Source organism: Doryrhamphus excisus, linkage group LG10 (genome assembly GCF_037039965.1).
Source record: "Doryrhamphus excisus strain RoL-2023G ecotype Guam linkage group LG10, RoL_Dexc_Guam_v1.1, whole genome shotgun sequence".
In the NCBI taxonomy this organism is placed as follows: domain Eukaryota; kingdom Metazoa; phylum Chordata; class Actinopteri; order Syngnathiformes; family Syngnathidae; genus Doryrhamphus; species Doryrhamphus excisus.
In genome coordinates, this window is record NC_136366.1 from 6,679,896 (window position 1) to 6,701,144 (window position 21,249).

Sequence of the window (21,249 nt, forward strand, 5' to 3'; positions counted from 1 at the left end):
GAAAATACTATGTGGTCTGAAGAGACTCAATTTGTACATTTTGGAAGGCGTGTGTCCAATTACTGCCGTAAAAGTAACACAATTCAGAAAAAGAACATCAGACCAATAGTGAAATATGGTGGTGGTAGTGTGATGGTCTTGGGCTGTTTTGCTGCTTCAGGACCTGGAAGACTTGCCATGATAAATGAATCCAAGGAGAATGTCCACTCAGCTGTTCAGTGACATCAAGCTGAAGACAACTTGGGTTGAGCAGCAGGACAATGATCCAAAACACCAACAGGTCCACTGCAAGTTAGCTTAACGCTTGATTGCAGTTGTTGCTGCTAACGGGGGCTATCACTTTTTCCACATAGGGCCATGTACTGTTTTTATTTCCTTAATAAAGTTTCACTTAAAGTCTATTTTGTGTTCAGTTGTGTTGTGTTTGACAGTATTACCAAACAAACCGAATAATGACTCAAACGACTTAGCTTGACCAAGCAGCTGCTCATGTACTTAGCATGTAGCTGAACGTATAACTACTGGCAGGCATTTTGGGAGGGCGCTTTAACAAGAAAATACAGACAAGGAGACATTTTATTCCGATAAAGAATCATGTTTTAGTGTAGACAGAACCAATAACGCCTCTCGTTCAGTGTTGCACAACAGCTAAACCAGACTTTCCCAAACATTTCCACCTGAAATGAAAACTATGGTCTCTCCAACCCCCAAATGCATTCAAACACATCAGATATTGCTACCAACATACAGGATGCTGAACATCAGGACTATTCCATTGCACTGTTCTGGTTGCTACATTAAGGAAAGGCAAAGATCTTTAACATGAGAGCGGTTCTCTGCTGCGTTTAAGGACGTGATGTAAAATCACTGGTCAAAGATCCTGCAACAAGAGTGCTCTGCTGTAAAGAAATTTTGAAAAAACTGAAGTGGAGTGCCTGTTTATGTTTAATGTGCCTTTGCAGCCCGGTGTATATTTGAGGTCTGGATTCAGAAAAGCCTGAATTAAACATAAGGAAGGATTTGTAATTTGGATTGGCAAACCGAAGAATTCCAAGCTGCACCTGAATTACCTGAACTACAAATGGCACAAAATGAACATTTTAGTCCTCTGAGATCACATTCATTTCCTCAAGCATCACTTTTGCAAAAACAGAACATTTTCAATGTTACGTAAGGTACAATATCCAAAAAGCAGCTACAGCTACATGTCCACAAACACCATGAAGCACCAGCCGAGCCCCCCCACCATGAACATTGTGATCTGCATGCTGTAGATGATCAGGTCGTTCACGACCCCGAAGTCCAAGCGCCTGTGTCCAAGCAAGATGAGTATGACAGACAGCTTGTACTGCAAGCGCAGGAGCACACGCACGCTCACGTACTGCACGAAGAACAGCGCGGACAGCGCCACCCACAGCAGGGAGGTCAGCAGACTGCAGCCGAAGTAGAGCAGGAAACGCAGGAAGCTGTAAATGCAGCGCGAGCGCAGGTAGAGGTCGAAGTTGTTGTACTTGGTGCGCACCAGCTTGGTGGCGTGCGTGGAGCCGCAGGCCGAGTGCATGCAGGTGGTGTGGGGGCCATGGAAGCTGCGCACCCGCCGAGGGATGGGGATCACAGGCATGGGTGGGCTACTGGAGCCCCCGGTTAGACAAGGACTTGCCTTGGGGCGCTGTCGCTGCTTGCATTGTGTGGTGGCTGGCTGTTTCCTGCGAGGGTGAGTGGTTGGTAGAAGGCTAGCCAGCAAGCTAGCTTTTGTTTTCAACACCACTGGAGCACTGCGGAGATGAGACCACATGAGACCGTTATGGATGTAGTCCAAAGTGCAGATCATGCATTGCTAAACGGAAGACATCTTGAACAGTGCGAGTGTACTTCAATGCAACTTCAATAAACTAAACATTACCATAATCTACAAGGGAGCTACATTATTCAAACCCATTTGCAAAAAAACTTAGCATTGATATTGATATAGCCCAGTACTTTAATTTCAATGCGGACCTACCAACATGTACAAATGTATAGTACTCAACATGCAATTTGACTCTTGAATATGCTGCTATGCTCTCCATTTTGTTGCATTTCCCTGGTTTCATTTTTAACTTCAGTCTGTACAGTACAGATAAATGAATAAATATTATCAGTTTCTCTAGTCCCAATTGCAGGCTAATGAATGGTATTCATCTACAACAACGAAAACAGCTAGCATACATCAAACAAAGCATTGTCTACAACAAAAATAGCTAGCATACATCAAACAAAGCATTATCAACAAGTGAGCGCGCTTACATGCAACTTACACGCCGTTTCCCGCCTTTGAAATGATTCTTCTCTGACATACACAGAAGAGTAACACTCTATGTTACATTTTTAACAGTTGATTTCGATATAAACACACGACATTTGCCGTCTTTTCAACCAGATGTTCATCTCTTCCCCCCATCTACGGTGGAGAGGCTGCCGGAAGTACACCCCGTGTGTCGTAAAACTTTGGAGTCACCCAAGGTTGACGGCACTGCAGATTTAAAGGGCCAGTACACACACTACAGTGTACAGTACAGCGCTGATATGCCGCAGAAAAAAAACATTAATTCTCAAATTCACAAATGTTGGTTCGTTTTAGTTATTTTGTAGTTATTTTTAGTTATTTTTGAAAAGTCACTAGAATAAACATTTTATAACATATTTTGGGAGATGATATTAAATTAAATGTCATATGGTGATATCATATAGCAATGTCTCAAGAATAAAGTGGTCATTTGATTTTAAAAAAAAGTAATTTGATTAGATAAATAGTGTACAAAAACTGTAATATTTTTTATTTTATTATGAGACAAATTTTACAACATTAGATTAATACTCCGACCAGTCAAGAGTGTACACTGCCTGGGTACAGCTGGGGTAGGCTCCAGCATATGCATATGTCCCACAAATAAGTGCTTATTATACATATAAATGGGATCATTTTGCAGAGGATTTAAGGCTAAGTGGTGTTATGCAAAATTCGAAAAACAAACTTTACTGTGATATTTAACCAAACACACATAAAGCTGTCTCTGACACGGAATATATTACGTGTACTTTGGAATAATGACTGGAGTCAGTAATGGGATTCACTGAAGAATCGTTTGAACTGCAGCCAAATGGAGAAGGCGACCGTGGCACACTAGATAATGAAGAGAATTATAGAGAATTATATCTGTCCACAAGAGGGCACTATTTCCCCTCCAAAAATAGTTTGGGTTACTTCCTAAATGTATCTATGAATGTATCTGAAATAATTTGTCACTTGTACGTCATGTACACACACAGACATATATATGTTTATATATATATATATATATGTATTTTTGTGTGTGTGTGTGTTTATAGATGTATCTTAGCAGTATCAAATCGGTCCACAAATACTGTACGTATATAAATGACATTACAGAATAGATCGAGACAGGTTTTCCCACAAGAGGGCGCTGTTTGTTCAGCTAATAGTTCATCTAATCATTGTCGTTCATTCATTTTCTACCTCTTATCAATTTTTTAAAAATATTTACTTTCACTTTTAGTGACAAAAATATTTATACATATACATTTAGAAAATATACAGTGATAATGAACATTTTTAATGGATACTATCATTTTTGGCCAAAAAAGAAACATGAATTAACATAACTCCACTGTCCATCTTTTTGTCAGGGTTAGGGTTACTAATATAAATGCTAATATATATACTACACAATGAAACAACTATAAATATTAAGGCCATCATATTATTTTCTACATGAATGACTAGGCTTTGGTGTGTTTGATCAGACATTATATTTCTATTGCCTTCTATTTTCCTTTCCTTCCATTAGGTCACCAAATATGGCTCAAAGAGGAAGTCATGGCCACAGGTGAGGTGGTGAGAACCCAAACACGCTCTTTCATCCTCCTCCACTACTGTGTAGACTTGACCTGAATCAATTAATTCATTAACTAAGTAGAGGTCACCACAGCCAGTAGTTGGCCAAGACAAATTAAATCAATTATTCAGGCTAATAAGATGAGGGAGACTTTTAATTAGTGAAGCTTTAATCAAAAAAAGGTTTGTTGCATTATGAAGCAGCTCCGAGAGAGACCAGTTTGGAGTCAAAGTCTAATTCACTTGGTTGTTTTTTTTGTTGTTGTTGTTTTACATTTTCCACTGTTTTTGTGGAATGAATGACGGATTATTAGGGCCAAATTGGAAAAAAAAATATTATTCAGCTCTATATTCATAGTGAATGCACCAAAAAAAATTATTTAAGTCCTAGAAATATTTAGTAAAACCTACTCAAAATAGTTGAGCAGATACATCATTATTTGACTATACTTAAAAATGATTAGTTCAGTCAACATAATTGACATATCGAGTTTCAGATCAAATCTTTTCGTGCAATCACTTCGAAAAATAAAAGTTCATTCAACAAAAGTCTTGTTTCAGCGTACTTGGCGGTCGGGTATGGGACGAACCAATCAGTGACGACGTGAAGCTAACCAGTGCTAAGATGCTGGTCTATCTGCGAATTCAACTATAATTGTTTTCCTTTCTCTATTGGAGTGTTTATTCGAACAAGCATGCGGCGGGAGAGAGGTCACCGCTAACGAGGGGCCAACACAGGTCGTTAAGAGCGAGGTTAGAAACCTCGGGTGTGCACGTGGACGTTGTGAAGGAACGCTCGCGCCGCCGGCCGCCATTAACCAGATTGGCCTGTGGAGGTCAGTAGGGGTCAATTGATAGGTCAATCACTTTGTGGATTCCATGACCCCCTAGTTGTGTTGCCCTTTTGGGGCCGGGACGCCTGGACGCTCATTTGGCCTTGTGCATTCCGCTGCTACCTTTAACATGAATAGAAAATAAAATCTATTCCATCACTTATGCTGATTTACGCTCGGGCCCCTGCAGACCTCGAGACCGAGCTGAAGGAACATTTTTAATGCGGCGAGATTTATGCAGCAAATTACCTCACAGTAGTAAAAGTAGGAGGGCTGGAGTGTGTTTGTGTCATATGTTTTTTTTTTTTTTACATGGCAATGCGCATCAATAATAGTAAAGACAGTACAGTAAATGCCACCTGAAGTGCAAGACAGCAAACCTGAGATAAAAAGCGTGATGCAAAACAGTGAGGAGATCCACACCGAGAAAAAAACACCTCCGCACGCCGCTCCCGCAGGCAATGATGTCAGGGGTGGAGACGCTAACGAGGGTCGGGTGAGCGGGCTGACCTCATGACATCATGGCGGAGAAGGCGGTGATGACAGGATTAGAGGCAGAGGAAGGTTGAAGGACCCTCTACAGTAAAGTAGCACGTGTTAACGTCATCTGTGTACTTCAAATAGTCGGACATTATAGCTCACACAGCGGAGAAGGCCACACAGGAACCAATGGAAGACATCCTGAAGTTGGTTTTCAAGAAAAAGATGACATTTATTTGAGAGATTCCAATTGCTGATTCTCTGTCCATCAATCAAAAGACCCATCAAAAGGTAGCGTACCACTGCTTTGTTGAAAAGGTTATTATTCGAGTCATTTGCTGGGGCGTCGCTATAGATTCTGAGGACAGATGGGGGTTAGCCCCCTGGAGATAACAGGATATGAATGAATGTAGTAGACATTCAAAAAAAAAATCCCGAAAAGAAATAAGGAACAAGAACCGGAATATAACTTTCCCACTTTTGGACAGATTTAGTAGAGATACTCAACACCATTAAAATGTACACAAGTACACACAATCTACACTGCAAAACCGCTGTTCAAGCTCTGCAACCATTCTATCCAGTGGACAGAGATCAATGATATAATAATCATTATTACATTATTAATTAGCCTATTATTATTAGTAGCATCATTCTTCTTCTTCTGATAATTACTACTACTAGTAGGCTAGTATAGCCTGCTTATTGGATTGCTTATTAGACTGCTTTTGCCCTATTATATACAATTTGTCATTCTATACATTTTATTTTATTATATACAATTTGTCATTTTTGTTATATTTTATTTTATCTATTATTTTATATATTTTTATATATTTTATATAAAATTATATATTATACGTATATTATATATAAAAAATATATAAATATTTATATATTAAATATATATTTTTTATTTATTACAGATTTTATTATATACAACTTTTTATATTTTTATAGATTTTTTGTAAAAAAAAATCTAAAAAATTAAAAAATATATTAAAATCATACCAAAAAAAAATCTAATTATTTAGGCTGAAGCCCCCCTAAAAGGGCCTAACTGGTCGTTGGGGTTTGCGTTCTTATTCACTGTACCAAATTAAGAATGTCATCAAAATATAAGAAAAATCCATCTTCTATGCTGCTTATCCTCACTTGGGTTGTGGCGGTACGCTGGAGCCTACCCCAGCTGACTTCGGCGAATGACAGGATGCATCCTGGACTGCATGGTCTTCAGAAAAACAGACATGGAAGGGACAGTGAGCTAGGGACATCTGGGTGTTCATAAGAACTTTTGGGGTGCAGGGGGTGCTTCTCTGATGTGGTCAGCTGGGGGGAGCAGCATCACAGTAGCTGACAGGAAGAGGCTTGCTAAACCGATAAAGAGGCCAGCTATGTCGTGGGTTTTCTCCGGGTACTCCGGTTTCCTCCCACATTCCAAAAACATGCTAGGTTAATTGGCGACTCCAAATTGTCCATAGGTATGAATGTGAGTGTGAATGGTTGTTTGTCTATATGTGCCCTGTGATTGGCTGGCGACCAGTCCAGGGTGGACAGCTGGGATAGGCTCCAGCACCCCCGCGACCCTCGTGAGGAAAAGCAGTATAAAATGAATGAATGAAATCCTGTACAATAACTGTGCAATAAACCGTGCAATAAACTTGTGGCGTGGTCGGCAGGTACATCCCGTGTAACTACCTTGATTTTGGTCTTGTACTTTTGCTGCTGTAAACCTGGAATATGATCATATCCCATTTCCGTCAATTCCCGAACATTTCATCCAAATTCATTCAGAACTTTTCAGATTAATTTGACCACAAACAAACAAACAAACAGATAGATGGCTATTGGCTAAATGGGATTTAAAAAGATCTAATCCTTATTGGTAGTGGGAGAGGAAGATCACATGTCAGCTGTCACCTCCTCTAATATTAAACACCGATGCCTTGGGTGAGTCGGGTCTCTTTTTACCTGGGGACACCCAAACTGCGTTGACCAGTATGCGTGTGAATAAACACAATGCACGGGCTGACAGTGAACTATTCAGGAGAGACGTACATAAACAAACATGGCAGACAGCATTTGTGCCATCTCTAATGTATTCATTCATTCATTTTCTACCGCTTATCCTCACAAGGGTCGCGGGGGTGCTGGAGCCAAACCCAGCTGTCTTCGGGCGAGAGGCGGGGTACACCCAGGACTGGTTGCCAGCCGATAAGTGGCATAAAAATCGGTCGATAAATGGAATAAAATCCATAAAAAGCTGAATAAGCTCTTGTGTGTGCACATGTAAACACAGTCAACCCTCTACAGAGAGTATTTAGCCGTTCATGAATAATCCAGTGGGAGCATCTAGCAGATGGGGGGCCTGTGGAGGGGGTCCGAAACCTGAGACAGGCACCTGACGCATAAAAGAAGAAATGACCTGAATGACCTTTAGCTACTAGCTCCTTCTCTTCTTTGTTTGTTTGGAAGTCCAGCTTCACCCGACAAGATTCGTATGAGTGTCGCGGGGCGTGCTGGAGCCTATCCCAGCTGTTTTTGGGGCGAGAGGCGGGGTACACCCTGGACTGGTGGCCAACCAATCACAGGGCACATATAGACAAACAACCATTCACACTCACATTCATACCTATGGACAATTTGGAGTCGCCAATTAACCTAGCATGTTTTTGGAATGTGAGAGGAAACCGGAGTACCCGGAGAAAACCCACGCATGCACGGGGAGAACATGCAAACTCCACACAGAGATGGCCGAGGGTGGGATTGAACTCGGGTCTCCTAGCTGTGAGGTCTGCCCGCTAACCACTAGTCCACCGTGCAGCCTGCCTCCAATTTATTTATTCTAAACTTCAGAAGGGGTTTCCAACCGAGTGGGGCAGAAGAAGCCAAAAGTGTACCACTTCCACACAGAATGGGAGGAGCCACGCCACAAAGTGTTGCTGCAACAAATTGCACCGAAATCTTGTTGACGGATATCCATCCATTTTCTATGCTGCTTATCCTCACTAGGGTCACGAGTATGCTGGAGCCTATCCCAGCTCTCATGGGAGGGGAGGCGGGGTACACCCTGGACTGGTGGCCAGCCAATCACAGGGCAGATATACGTAGACAAACACATTTATACCTATGGACAATTTGGAGTGGCCAATGAAGCTAACATGTTTTTGGAATGTGGGAGGAAACCGGAGTACCCGGAGAAAACCCACGCATGCACGGGGAGAACATGCAAACTCCACACAGAGATGGCTGAGGGTGGGATTAAACTCGGGTCTCCTAGCTGTGAGGTATATGTCTGCATAAGGGTTTCCAACCGAGTGGGGCAGAAGAAGCCAAAAGTGTACCACTTCCACACAGAATGGGAGGAGCCATGCCACAATGTTTTTCTGCAACAAATTGCACTGAAATTTTGTTGACGGATATCCATCCATTTTCTATGTCGCTTATCCTCACTAGGGTCACGGGTATGCTGGAGCCTATGCCAGCACTCCACACAGAGATGCCCAAGCAGGTCTTCCGATCTCCTGACTGCGTGGCCTCCATGCTAACTCTAAGAGTTCACACAGAACGGAACAGGAGTGTTCGAAAACTGCTGTTTGACTCTATTTTCCAAATCCCAGTGTGATAAATGTGCACACACGTGGCGGAGGAATGCAATCTTGGCCTTTTTTTTGTGCACATTTGTAACCCAAAACCCGGCACACTCATGTCTTCATGTCCTGCCTGTCAAGCAATCACAATTACTATGTACCTCGAACGCATCGCCGGCTAACTTATCGCCCCCGGCGGTGCCTAATCTTTCTGGGCAGAGAGAAGACATCCATCATCTTAAAACGCCATCTATTCCAGGTCCAGCTTCTGTTGGGAAGCCTCTGAATCTGCTTGGGTGAGTGTGTTTGTGTGTGTGTGCGTCACCACAACTTATGGGCTGTCAACACAAAGTGCGCAGCCTTGCCGGAAACTGACAAGCACAGAATGACTGACAGTGACATTGCACCATTACGGTCTGTGCTTGTGTGTGTGTGTGTGTGTCGGGATGTCTGATTAAAGCCGCACTCGGTTCTAGTTCGTTCCCTCCTAGGATGCACACTGCACGGCTACTTGTCACCTTGATGGCGCCATTGCTGTCAACGCCACATGTGACTCCTCCAAATTAGACCATCTTAATGCCCTTCATCACTTCTTCATCTGATTTTTACATTTTAATTTACCCAAGTAATTCCTGTCTTCTATAGGCACCCTATCCTGCCTCCTACTTTGCATCCTCCTCCTTTTTTTTACTCACCTTTCAGTTTTTCCGACTCCTTTCCTGCACCCTCCCTCCCTCCTCTCCTTTCCCCATCAGCAACCGGGGGCTGATGAATGCGTGGCCTCCTATTGATCGCGATGGGTGATGGATGATGGCTGGGAGATGAGTGATGGGGTGCAAGCAAAGGTGCCAATAAGAGGGCAGGCGGAGGGCGGGGTCTCCCCTGGTGGCGCTAATGGGAGAAGACTAGAAGGGGGGGGTGGGTGGATGGTGGTGGGCGGCCACCCTGGCAACCCACGCCACCGGTGGCGTTTTTGGGCCCTGCTTTTTGCATTTACCTCCCACGCGTATATAGCGCCTACGTGTCACCCACTCCCATTGCATGCACTTCTGGGGGGCAGGGGTGGCGTACGGTGCCCAAGCGGTACTTAGCAGGAAAAGATGATGGATGACGAGCCAGGAGGGGAAGACTGCCGCTGTGGCCCCAAATTGATATCCCCGGCAAATGTTTTTGTCTGCTGTGAAAAATGGTGCCGCAACTCTCATCTCGACTACAACCGCCGACCCCCCCCCATCATTCCCCGGGCACCCCACCTCCCCACATCATCTCTCTTCCTCTGGCTTTCCTTTTTCTGCTGTGCATCCATTTCCAAGCAAGCAAAAATGTTGATCACTTCCCGGCCTTCCTTCTCACATCGTAACCCCGCCTCTTGTGCCCCTTGTTGCCGTAGAAACCTTGTTGCCCATTCCCCCACCCACCCCCACTTCATCCTTTATCCAAGTGTTTGCCTTGCTGTTTTTTGTGCCACACCATTTAGAGAAAACTACCTATCACGGCAGGACTATTGATTGTTGGCTATTACTGTAGCAGGTTGGAGGGGGTGGGGGGGGGGGGTAAATAAAAGTTCCCCAAGGTGGGGGGGACTGCTTTTCTAATGGAGTGCTGAAGTTTGGAGTCACACAATTTTGCTGCACAAATACTTGAAAGCAATTGTTCAGCTCCACTGTAGCAATCTGACCTTTGACCTGAGCTACCGCTTCATTTTGAAAATCGATGGGAGTTCATGCTGTGTTACTGCACTGTAATCCCTCAAAGTAAGAAGATTAGGGTGACGAAAAACATGACTTTTAACCTCAGGTATGTCTAATTTCTAAAGATACACCTAACAAGTGGTTGGAGTTCCTGATTCCCTATACCAGCAAAGGAAATGCATTTTCATCTGTCAACGCCATTTCACACTGGACCAGCCCACAAATTTGCTGAAGCCCTGCCCTACGCCTTTCCAACGATATCGGTGGCGTGGAAGAGTCAGAAGAGCCAGCAGTAAGTAACAGGTCATCAGTGTCCTAACTGTCAAGTCATGGAGCAAAAGCGCTTGCATAAAGTTGGTGGCACAAACCGGATGTGGGCGAAATAGCCGTTTATTATCATCTTTTATACTGTTTATTAACCCATAATCAGCTAGCAGCACAAACCAGAAGTGTTTCTATTAGGGATCGACCGATATGTTTTTTTTTTGGGGCCGATGCCGATACCGATTTTTTCCCATCACCCTTAGCCAAAGGCCGATTTAGCTTGGGCCGATATTTGTGGCCGATACTGCTTTTGATCCCTCAATTTACATGAAAAAATGACCATGATAATAAATATTATAGGTCTCAAGTTTAAACAAATATTTATTGAAATGTAAACACTGAACACAGTAGGATTCAGCTTTCTTAAACACACATTTAAACGGCATTATCAACTTCAAAAGGAGTAAATATTCGGTAAATTTTCAACCATGCGCAAAACATTTCTGTCGTAGTTTAAATTTATCTAGCATCGATGTGATGACTGCTCCTCCGCAGCGTGACGTGCACCCCCCCGCCTCCACACACACAAACACATCACACTGACACAATTTAGTACGATATATAAAACATTTATCTCAGTGAAATGTGATGGGCTTAGTAAAGTATTAAAAGCAAGCTAACCCTATTATTTGTGAAAACGCGCCCTTGATGTGATTCAACAGTGGGGACGCAAAGCTGCCCCGGCGGATGCCTGACTGTAAATCATGCGGTGGAAAAAAACATCGGCGAACCCACGCACGTATCGGCCGAAACCGATACAAGGAAAAAATGCAAATATCGGCCGGCCGATGTATCGGTCGATCCGTATTTTCTATGCTCTCGGCAGTGTGACCAACCACAGTGGAGTGGGCGTGCCTGGAGGTGTGCCTGGGTGGAGAGCTGATTAGATGCAGATTCTGGAAGAACCAGAAGGCTTTCTGTGCTGGTTATTGTGTGTAGCGCCTCTACAGGAGTCCACAACTCAATATAAAGAGCCGAAAAATGATCACAATAGGTCCCCTTTAAAGCACAAAAATCAGGGTCAAAGGTGAGTCGAACAAAGTCAAACAAAAAATGCTGACATGTCTTCAAACTTGGTGGATATAAGTTTAGTTTGCTATTAATTACCCTCATTTTTCCTACCAATTCCTACTAAATTCTTGCAAGTCACTAGTCATTTATCTCAGGGCTTGTGCTCAGTAACATTATTTTCATAGTTTTTATCTTTTATTCATTCATTTATTCATTTTCTACCGCTTTTTCCTCACGAGGGTCGTGGGGGTTGCTGGAGCCTATCCCAGCTGTCTTCGGGCGAGAGGCGGGGTACACCCTGGACTGGTCGCCAGCCAATCACAGGGCACATATAGACAAACAACCATTCACACTCACATGCATACCTATGGACAATTTGGAGTCTCCAATTAACCTAGCATGTTTTTGGAATGTGGGAGGAAACCGGAGTACCCGGAGAAAGCCCACGCATGCACGGGGAGAACATGCAAACTCCACACAGAGATGGCCGAGGGTGGGAATTGCACCCTGGTCTCCTAGCTATGAGGTCTATGTGCTGACCCCTCGACCACCGTGTCGCTTTTATCTTTTAATTATATTAAATAATTAAAGTATGTTATATATACTACTTGTCTTCTACTTTGTCTTCTACTTTGTTTGCCCGAGCAATACGTAGTTACATTTTCTTAGGTTTTGGAAACGACAAGGGATGCAACACTGGAAGGCTGACGAGGTCAAAAGCTCCCGTTCCGGGAAATGGCGTAGAAAAAAAAATGTTGGGGATGAGAAATGAGGGAGTAATGTCGGGAGAAAGGGGGTATGTCGCGGGGACTTGACAGATAACGTCGGGATAACGGGAAAGGGATGAGATGGGGATGAGCTCACTTCTTTGGCTGTGCTTAAAGGAAGCCAGCCAGCTGCAGGAGGGATTGTGCCTCAGATTAGGAGCGAAACCAAAGCTCCAGCGGAGGGGATTAGGGTGGTGAAAACAGAAGCAACACTAATAGAGCACAATCCAGCTGCATGCCGCCCACCCTGCGGACTCCAGTCAGTAAAACGCATCGCCATTAAAAGTGGTTAGTATGCTTGGGGATCTGCAGGCACAGGGCAACGAGCCAAAAGCAATATTTGGAAGACGATAAATACAAGTGATAAATATTTATCTGCGCAGACTTCATCAATCAGGCTCATTATTTTTTCCCCTTGACGTCTCCATACCTGCAACACCTTGTTAATTTGTCTTTTATGTCCGCGACACCGCCGCCATCCGTCAATATCAACGCCTGATGAGAGAGTCATTGGATTTAAGCGATTGTCGATAGCTTTTTATAGCAAACCAGTTCTCTTCTAAAACCTGTGTGGGGGGGCTCCTGGATATGCCGTAACTCTTAATCCGAGTTCACTAGCTGGGCTGCCCGGTGACGGGGGCCAAGAAGCCTACTACCCATAAGACCAATCTCCCTGACATCTGGGCCTTTGCCTTTCTCTGGGCTGTAGACAGATGTTGGATGGCTGTTAAGCTCCCAGGGTTCTCAGCTAAGACGAAAACAGTGTGTGTCACTCAAGCGTCTAAGACGAGAACAAGAACAAAAGGAATATGCTGTGTAATCACATTGCAGGCATGTTTCTGTTGTTTGGCAGGATTATGCAAAAAAACTCCACAACCGATTGGGATGAAACTCCATGGACGGTGATGCATACGTCTTTTCTGCTGTTAGAACCAGAAATACAAATGGTATACAATCAGCCCTTGTTCATAGTGGTTCATTGGTTCCTCAAGTTCAATTCCTTGTTTATAAATCATTCATTCATTCATTCATTTTCTACCGCTTTTTCTACCTATGGACAATTTGGAGTCACCAATTAACCTAGCATGTTTTTGGAATGTGGGAGGAAACCGGAGTACCCGGAGAAAACCCACGCATGCACGGGGAGAACATGCAAACTCCACACAGAGATGGCCGAGGGTGGGAGTGAACCCTGGTCTCCTAGCTGTGAGGTCTGCACGCTAACCATTCGACCGCCGTGCCACCAATTCCTTGTTTATAAATCAAATATTTAATAATAAATTTAATAATAAATGTAATTTATAACACACTTTACATCAAATAAATGATTTCAAAGTGCAACAATTACAATAAAAGAATAAAAGTTAACAGCAAGTGTCACAATAACACAATAAGAACATCTAAAAAAAAAGTAAGTAGAGCCAGACTAACACAACACAGTGAACCAAATACATTGAATAAGCATTAAAATAGGTAAGCTATGTAAAAGCTTTTCTAAAAAGATATGTTTTTAATACTTTTTTAAAACAGTCCAATGTCTGTTCCACAGCTGCACAAAAGGCGCGATCGCCCATAGTTCGCCCATCATTAATTTTTGTAGTTAGTGCACAGAAAACCTGTTTACAACCTTTAAAATATTGTTTTTAACATGATTAGAGTCTTCTACACATGAAATAACACCCCTATAGTTACCTTTACACTCATATTACCCGATATAGTAGATACAATGTGAGTAAATAAACCATATAAGACATAAATAAGACATATCTTTAAATCTGTTTTTAATGTCTAACTTTTTATATCTGACTGCTGTGCCCTGCCTCGCTTTTACTCATGTTTTAACTGTGTATTAACCAATGAATGTTGTATTTTGGTGTGTCTTCTATTCTGTTTACTTGCTTTATTCAACTTCATTCTTCTGTAAAGTGTCTTTGAGTATTTTGAAAAGCACTATACAAATAAAATGTATTATTATTATTATTATATTTCACTTTTGTCAGAGGAACTTTGAATTGTTTTTGCCAATGCAAATGTTTCCCCTCCCCAGAACAGAAATGTCTTTACATGATAATCTGCACTCCACTAAATCCAATTGTAGTTATTTTTGTAAAAGCATCATTTTTAAAAACTCCACATTGTGTAACATGATACTGATCGCTACATAATGTCCGGTTGTCTCTCCATAATGGCTGTGATATAGTTTGATCGCTGGATTAAACACTTATCCCTCCCCTTAGTCTGCCTTATTGATTTTTGCCCGGCTTTCTCCATCCCCATGTCTCTCCACCGTTCAAACCCCCCCCGCCCCTCCCCTTCTCAAAGGTGAGCTGGACGCCCGGCTTGATAAATGGCAGACGATTGATTTGTATTTAATTAACAATTTGCTGCAGACTCTCTCTCTTTTTCTCGACTACCCCTCTCGTCTCTTTAAGGTCTCTGAGGGCTCACAAGCGGCGAGGAGAGGTGATGCATTGGTAATTTATGGGCTGATCAATAAGTCCTGGCCTAACATGCATGCTACCTGGATGTCAGGGCTGGACCTGCTGTCTGGTCCACAAACAACAGTGGATGGTGAACAAGGGGAAGTGAAAAGGGTTACAGGTGGATAAAAAAGCTGCTACTGGCAGCCATGTACAGTTATGTTTATGGAGAATTAAACATTTTATAGCAGTAACTATAGTTTGCATGGGACTTAAAATGTCTTATGTGTCACATACCTGTATATTGATCCGTTTGTAGTCTTTAAATGAAGTCCCCGTGATGGTTACAGCCTGAAGAAAAACACAAACATACATTTTAGAGACTGCATTCACCTGTAGATTTATCCCTGGCCAACAGGTGGCGGGCTACTGTTAATCACAGAGCAAACATGGCTAACCAACGTAATAGAAGAAGAGTGTGCCCTGCTGTGTTGGAGATGGAGCACAGCAGCATTCCGTATGTCTTCTTTTTGTGTTTTCCCGTTATCAACACGTTTGCAAGGTAAGCAGAGTTTAAAGCATGTATAACAAATATATAACAATATTTAACATGGCTGTTGTTAAGCTATGGGCGGGCTGTTGAGGTCAATAAAGATGGCGGAAGCTAGTTTAGCCGCGCTAGCTACAAAACTTATCTTCTTAGTGTCTTTGTTTATGTTTCAGCGTTCAATATGTTTTACCATTAAACGACGTGTGTGTATGGAGCTTCTTGGTTGGCCGCGAAATGATGATGTATTGTATTTCTGTTGTTAAATTGGCTGTATTACCAATTTAATGTCGACGAGCGCTAATCGTTGTTCTCTACTTCCGGGTATACGATCGCTTGCTTTCACAATAAAAGTTTGACAGACGTTTTCTCATAAATTAGGCAACTGAGATCAAGTGTAATTATGTTTGATTAAGGGCGCGTTTTACTAAAAATGTTCACATTTTATTTTTGATTCACTGTGTAGTTTATTTTGAAACATGATCTTACCGTCCAGTGTTGTAGTGTTATGTGATACTCCTTGTGTGCGTTTGTATTTTTGTTCATATAATTACAAATAAATGCATTGCAACATTTCTTAAGCCACAACAATTGTGTTTACGTGACATTTACTCAAAGGTAACCTGGATCAAGGTGACAACAAAGACAATTAATTGGTACTGGAACCCCCAAACAGCAATCAAACCCACCCCCTTCCTGACCCATTCGCCTACCCGTCTCCTTATGGACACTGGACACCCTACTACATATTCAGTCACATCGAAAATGAGCCTCTGAGTGGGCGCATACACGCGTGTGGGGTGACACGGCAACATTTACAGCCCTCCCTATAAAAGTGTTTTATCACACATCTTGTAATGCAACACATTAAGGGTTGCTGTTGTTATTTCCGGCAAGGTCGTTTGCACCCCTCTTGTTGCCCGCTGCAATGCTGTATCCCCCCTTTCTCGCTCATGATGGTGCTTTTATGCCCCCACTTTGAGGGCATAGCAGAAGCCTGCATCATTTATAATTAATTTGACCGTTATTGTAGTTTACAGTGATGTAGAGCTGCACTGGAACACACTGAGAGGTGTTTCTATTTCTAGTGATGTTTACTGTACTTCCTCATATAGTGGGTGGGGTCGTTGTATGTACTCAACTGAAGCAACTCAACTTATATATATATATATTGGATAGGCTATAAGACTTGTGGGAGGCCTTTATTTAAAAAAGAAAACAAACAATAGTAATATTCATGTAAAAAATTGTACATTCTTGTCAGTGAACATTGTTGTTTTTTGTTTATTTGCATTCCCTTGGTGATGGGTCACATATTACTATTACATTTTTTGCATAAAAGAGGGCCTTTAGATATCCGCTTTACAGGTGCCATGTCTGAGGCTACTATTTAAGGAAATATGATGAGTTCTCTCATACGGTGTCGGCTAAAAGTGAATATTACTATCCTATACATTTTGCACATCTCTTGGTATTGGGTGAGATAATTTTGTGTATCGCGGCAATGTTTTATGTTTTGTCTTTCCTTTGACTCGACCTGCATACACATTTCTTTGTCGGTCAGCGAGTGTAATCACGTGTGTTTTGGCACATCCGTGTTGTGTGACATTGTTGAACTGCTTTCCAGCTCATCTTGGGATTACCACTGTGTGGCAGACCTGCTTCACCTTTTTAATATTGGTATTTTTATATCCTTGCTGTCGCACAGCTTTCCCTTCCGCCATCGTTTTAATAAAGAGATGTATATTTTTTTTTCCCGGGAAAATATTATTATTCCTCTGTTCAATTTTTAAGTCCTTGGTTTTTTTTTTTGTGTGTTTAATCCTATCAGTTGGGCCTCACCCCTTAGCCCAGGAGGCTCTCCTCCGGCTCCAGCAGTAATAAAAGAAGAGCGTAATCCAGTGTTTAAAAATATGAGATTTGAAGTCTGGATTAAGGGAGGAAGAGGCGGTGTTTCTTTTCAGGCTGTAGCCGACAACAATAGAAATTGTAAATAGAAAGTTTTTGAGGCAAGTAAATTCCAACAATAGTATAAGAATAAGAATGGCAAGAATTAATCGATGATTAAGTCATTATCCAATTAATCGACAACTACTTTGGTATTTAATTAATTTTAATAAAAAATATAAATATCCTCTGCAACAAACCACTACCTGTTTGTGTTTGGTTCATATAGATTTGGAGTCTGGGGCCTAACCAATTACTCAATTAATCCAAACAACAAGCTTCAGGTTAATCGACGAAGAAAATAATCGTTAGTTGCAGCCCTAATAATAGTCATTTCGTTACCTTCATAAAGGAATTTTTCTACTTTCCGCTCAAATTACCTTGCATCGTCTATCAGTGGATGTTTGTGTGTCCAAAAAAGGCCTTTTAAATCAGACTGTCTTCATGTGTTTTATTTATGGCTGCCAGTATTTGAGCTGATAGAACAGGAATTTTTTCTCCCCCCATCTCCCCACGACCATATCCTGTTTTACCGCACCTCACTCATTTCTTTAATACCCTCTAAAATGTAAATCCGTATGCACACATGCACCCCCAGACAATGCCCCCGATGTGAATTTTATGTAAAACGCCCATAACTCAAGTTGACGACGTAACATATGACTCTGTGTAATTTCATTATGTAAAAGGGTTTGTGTTTGTTGGAGAGCTGTGTGTGTGTGTGTGTGTGTGTGGTTGTGGGTTAAGAAGATAGAAGATGTGATTATCAGTAAAGCCCTAAGTGATGTAAAACACAGTCTGATGATAAAGCCCCAAAATGAAGAATAGAAAGCTGCTCGATTATTGTGAGTGTTTTATCGCCGGGTTTGATTTGATGGTAATGTGGCATCCTTTGCAGGAGAACGAAGCTCCACTCTGTGACACTTAAATACCGTCTAATGAGATCCAATGCCAGGGATGTGTTTAGAAAGTGATGATAATGTAGGAGAGGTTTGTTATTGTGCTTGTAGTTAGCAGCGGTGATGTAGAGTTGTTCAGGGTTGCTGCTAAATGTAGTTGTAGTTTAGTTCACCGTAAAAGTGAGGTTTTTTTTAAAAGCTTGAAAAATATTGTGAAGTAATATATTGTATAGATTGATGTACAGCAGGGGTCTCAAACTCAATTTACTTGGGGGCCACTGGAGCTCGGGTCTGGGTGAGACTGGGCCGCATCAGGTTTTCCAAAAAAACAAAAAAAACGCATTTATTAAAAACAAAAAACTTTAAAAAACTTCGCCTTGGTTCCAATTTTCTACAAGAAAAGCTCTGATAAAACATTCCACTGTTCTCAAATATCTTACTTTTTATTTTTCTACACAAAATAAGATGAAAAATAAATAAACAAATCAAGAATAAAGAAAATCAATCAATCAGTAATAAATAAATAAAGCTAATCATAATAAATATAAATATAAATAATTAAATAATAATATAATAAAACGGCAAATAATAAAAACTTAAGAAACTACATATAGTTGGTGGGTAGACAAATTATTTTTTTCAGATTAAAATGAACAAAGCATTATTAGAGCCCTGTAGACATGACAACACGCGACTATAGTCACATTTATACTCTTTTTATTTACAACATATTGCGCAACTGCAGGGTCTTGAGACACATGCTAATTCGCAAACTAGAGAGCTAGCGACCTAAACGGTAGCCTTCAAGTTATTTCCTTTTAACTTAAATAGCCAAAAACTTACCACTTCCACACGGATAGGGAGGATACGTAACTATTAACAGTTATTTAACATGAACATTAATCAAACGTAATAATTTTTTCTGGGTACATGATACCATACAGCATCCATATCAAACTTGCACGGGCCGCACTAACATTAAACTTTCATATCAAGGCGGGGGCCTCAAACTAGTGTCCTGAGGGCCACATTTGGCCCGCGGGCCACGTGTTTGAGACCCCTGATGTACAGTATATTCTATATAATGCAGATATGTAGATTATAATTTATGCATATATTAGTTTGGAAACACTGTGATTGGCTGGCCACCAGTCCAGGGTGTACCCCGCCTTTTGCCTGAAGACAGCTGGGATAGGCTCCAGCACCCTCGTGACCCTCGTGAGAATAAGTAGAGAAAATGCATGGATTGATGTTTCACTAGTGTTGTCTTTTGTGCTGTCTATGTAAATGAATTAACAAGCCAATTAGTTGAATTATTTTTCACTTAAATGATTATTAAGAGACACGTGATCTCAGTGTTGCTGTGCCTTTTTAGAAAGGTGGCTAAAAACGTTAGCGCTGTAATAAAATCGCTGGTGCTCGCCGTGCGGATGGCAGACCTTTGACCCTCTCATAAATAGTAGGAATGTTTGTATAAAGGAATCTCTCGCACATGTTTATCATCTCCCGGCTGCACGTTATCATCTCTCCACTGCTCTACACTCTCGTGTCCTTTGGTGCAATTAGTGTAATTAGAGGTGGCTTGACCTGACGTTGCGATGTTTGATGCAATATTAGTCACGCATTGCGCATTTGTATTCATGCCCATCCATCAGCATGTACACACTTTTACATTATGTTGGGGAAATGTTGTGTTCATCCTCTTGGAGAAGAGCAAATCATGGTCAAACATGACCTCCAGTTATCGCCACTACCATTCTATCAACCTTAGCTTGACTTCATCTTCTCGATCTGCAAGACCGGTTTCACTCAAACGATCTGGAACGGGGAACCCTAACCAACGGACTGCCACCGACTGCAAAAACATTCGGAAGCAATACAAAAGTCAGTAGATCAGTCAGTAGATTCCTCGATTAATCGAAACCACAAGAATCAGATTAATCGACGAAGAAAATAATGGTGAGTTGCAGCCCTATTTTCAACTTGAAGCACCCAGGCACCCCCCCACCCGCAGCATTCACTTTATTCATTCATTTATTTTCTACCGCTTTTCCTCACGAGGGTCGCGGGGGTGCTGGAGCCTATCCCAGCTGTCTTCGGGCGAGAGGCAGGGTACACCCCGGACTGGTCACCAGCCAATCACAGGGCACATATAGACAAACAACCATTCACACTCACATTCATACCTATGGACAATTTGGAGTGGCCAATTAACCTAGCATGTTTTTGGAATGTGGGAGGAAAACGGAGTACCCGGAGAAAACCCACGCATGCACGGGGAGAACATGCAAACTCCACACAGAAATGGCGGAGGGTGGAATTGAACTAGCTGTGAGGTCTGCGCGCTAACCACTCGACCGCCGTGCCACCCAGCATTCACTTTATGATGAAAAAAAAAGATCTGCACTTCTATTACCTTTCATCCAAATACATCAACACTTTCTGTTATTCAGGCCATGCCAATCCATAATGTGGAAATCATACGCTGCCATTATTGATCGCAGGAGGCCAGGGCGGCGCTTGTGTGTGTGTGTGTGTGTGTGTGTGTGTGAGCACATATATTTGAATGTCTGTGAGTGTTTTTTATGTGAGCGCGCTGTAGCAGACACTCCAGTCTATTGGATTGAGATTCATTCGCTATTTAAGGGTCAGGGTTCGGCCCGAGCGCGAGCTGCACGACTCGCTGATCAATACCTCCGCCACACACCCTGCCTGACCCCGGCATTTTGTCACCGTAAATCCCTTCAGCTGCCTTTTTCTCTCCCTTGTGCTCCGGCCTGCAACCCCCTCCCTCCTCATCGTCCTTGTTTTTGCTTCTTGAGTCGTTTGAACAAGTGGAGTCAAG

The 21,249-nt window shown here is 42.2% G+C and overlaps 1 protein-coding gene across 3 annotated transcripts; it reads right to left on the reverse strand.

Annotated features, from left to right (window-relative positions):
- Nucleotides 1-548: 548 nt before the first annotated feature.
- Nucleotides 549-15,864, reverse strand: tmem250 (transmembrane protein 250). Of its 3 annotated transcripts, XM_078793953.1 has the most exons (4): nt 15,752-15,864; nt 15,309-15,362; nt 5,166-5,305; nt 549-1,775 (listed from the first exon to the last, which is right to left on the reverse strand). In XM_078793953.1, the coding sequence occupies exon 4, from the start codon at nt 1,619-1,621 to the stop codon at nt 1,202-1,204; it is 420 nt and encodes a 139-aa protein (XP_078650079.1). In that variant the 5' UTR covers nt 1,622-1,775; nt 5,166-5,305; nt 15,309-15,362; nt 15,752-15,864; the 3' UTR covers nt 549-1,201. The 3 variants fall into 3 exon arrangements, with proteins under 3 accessions (XP_078650079.1, XP_057920356.1, XP_057920355.2); XM_058064373.2 differs by lacking the exons at nt 5,166-5,305; nt 15,309-15,362; nt 15,752-15,864 and adding an exon at nt 2,298-2,480; XM_058064372.2 differs by lacking the exons at nt 5,166-5,305; nt 15,309-15,362; nt 15,752-15,864 and adding an exon at nt 2,287-2,480.
- Nucleotides 15,865-21,249: the final 5,385 nt, after the last annotated feature.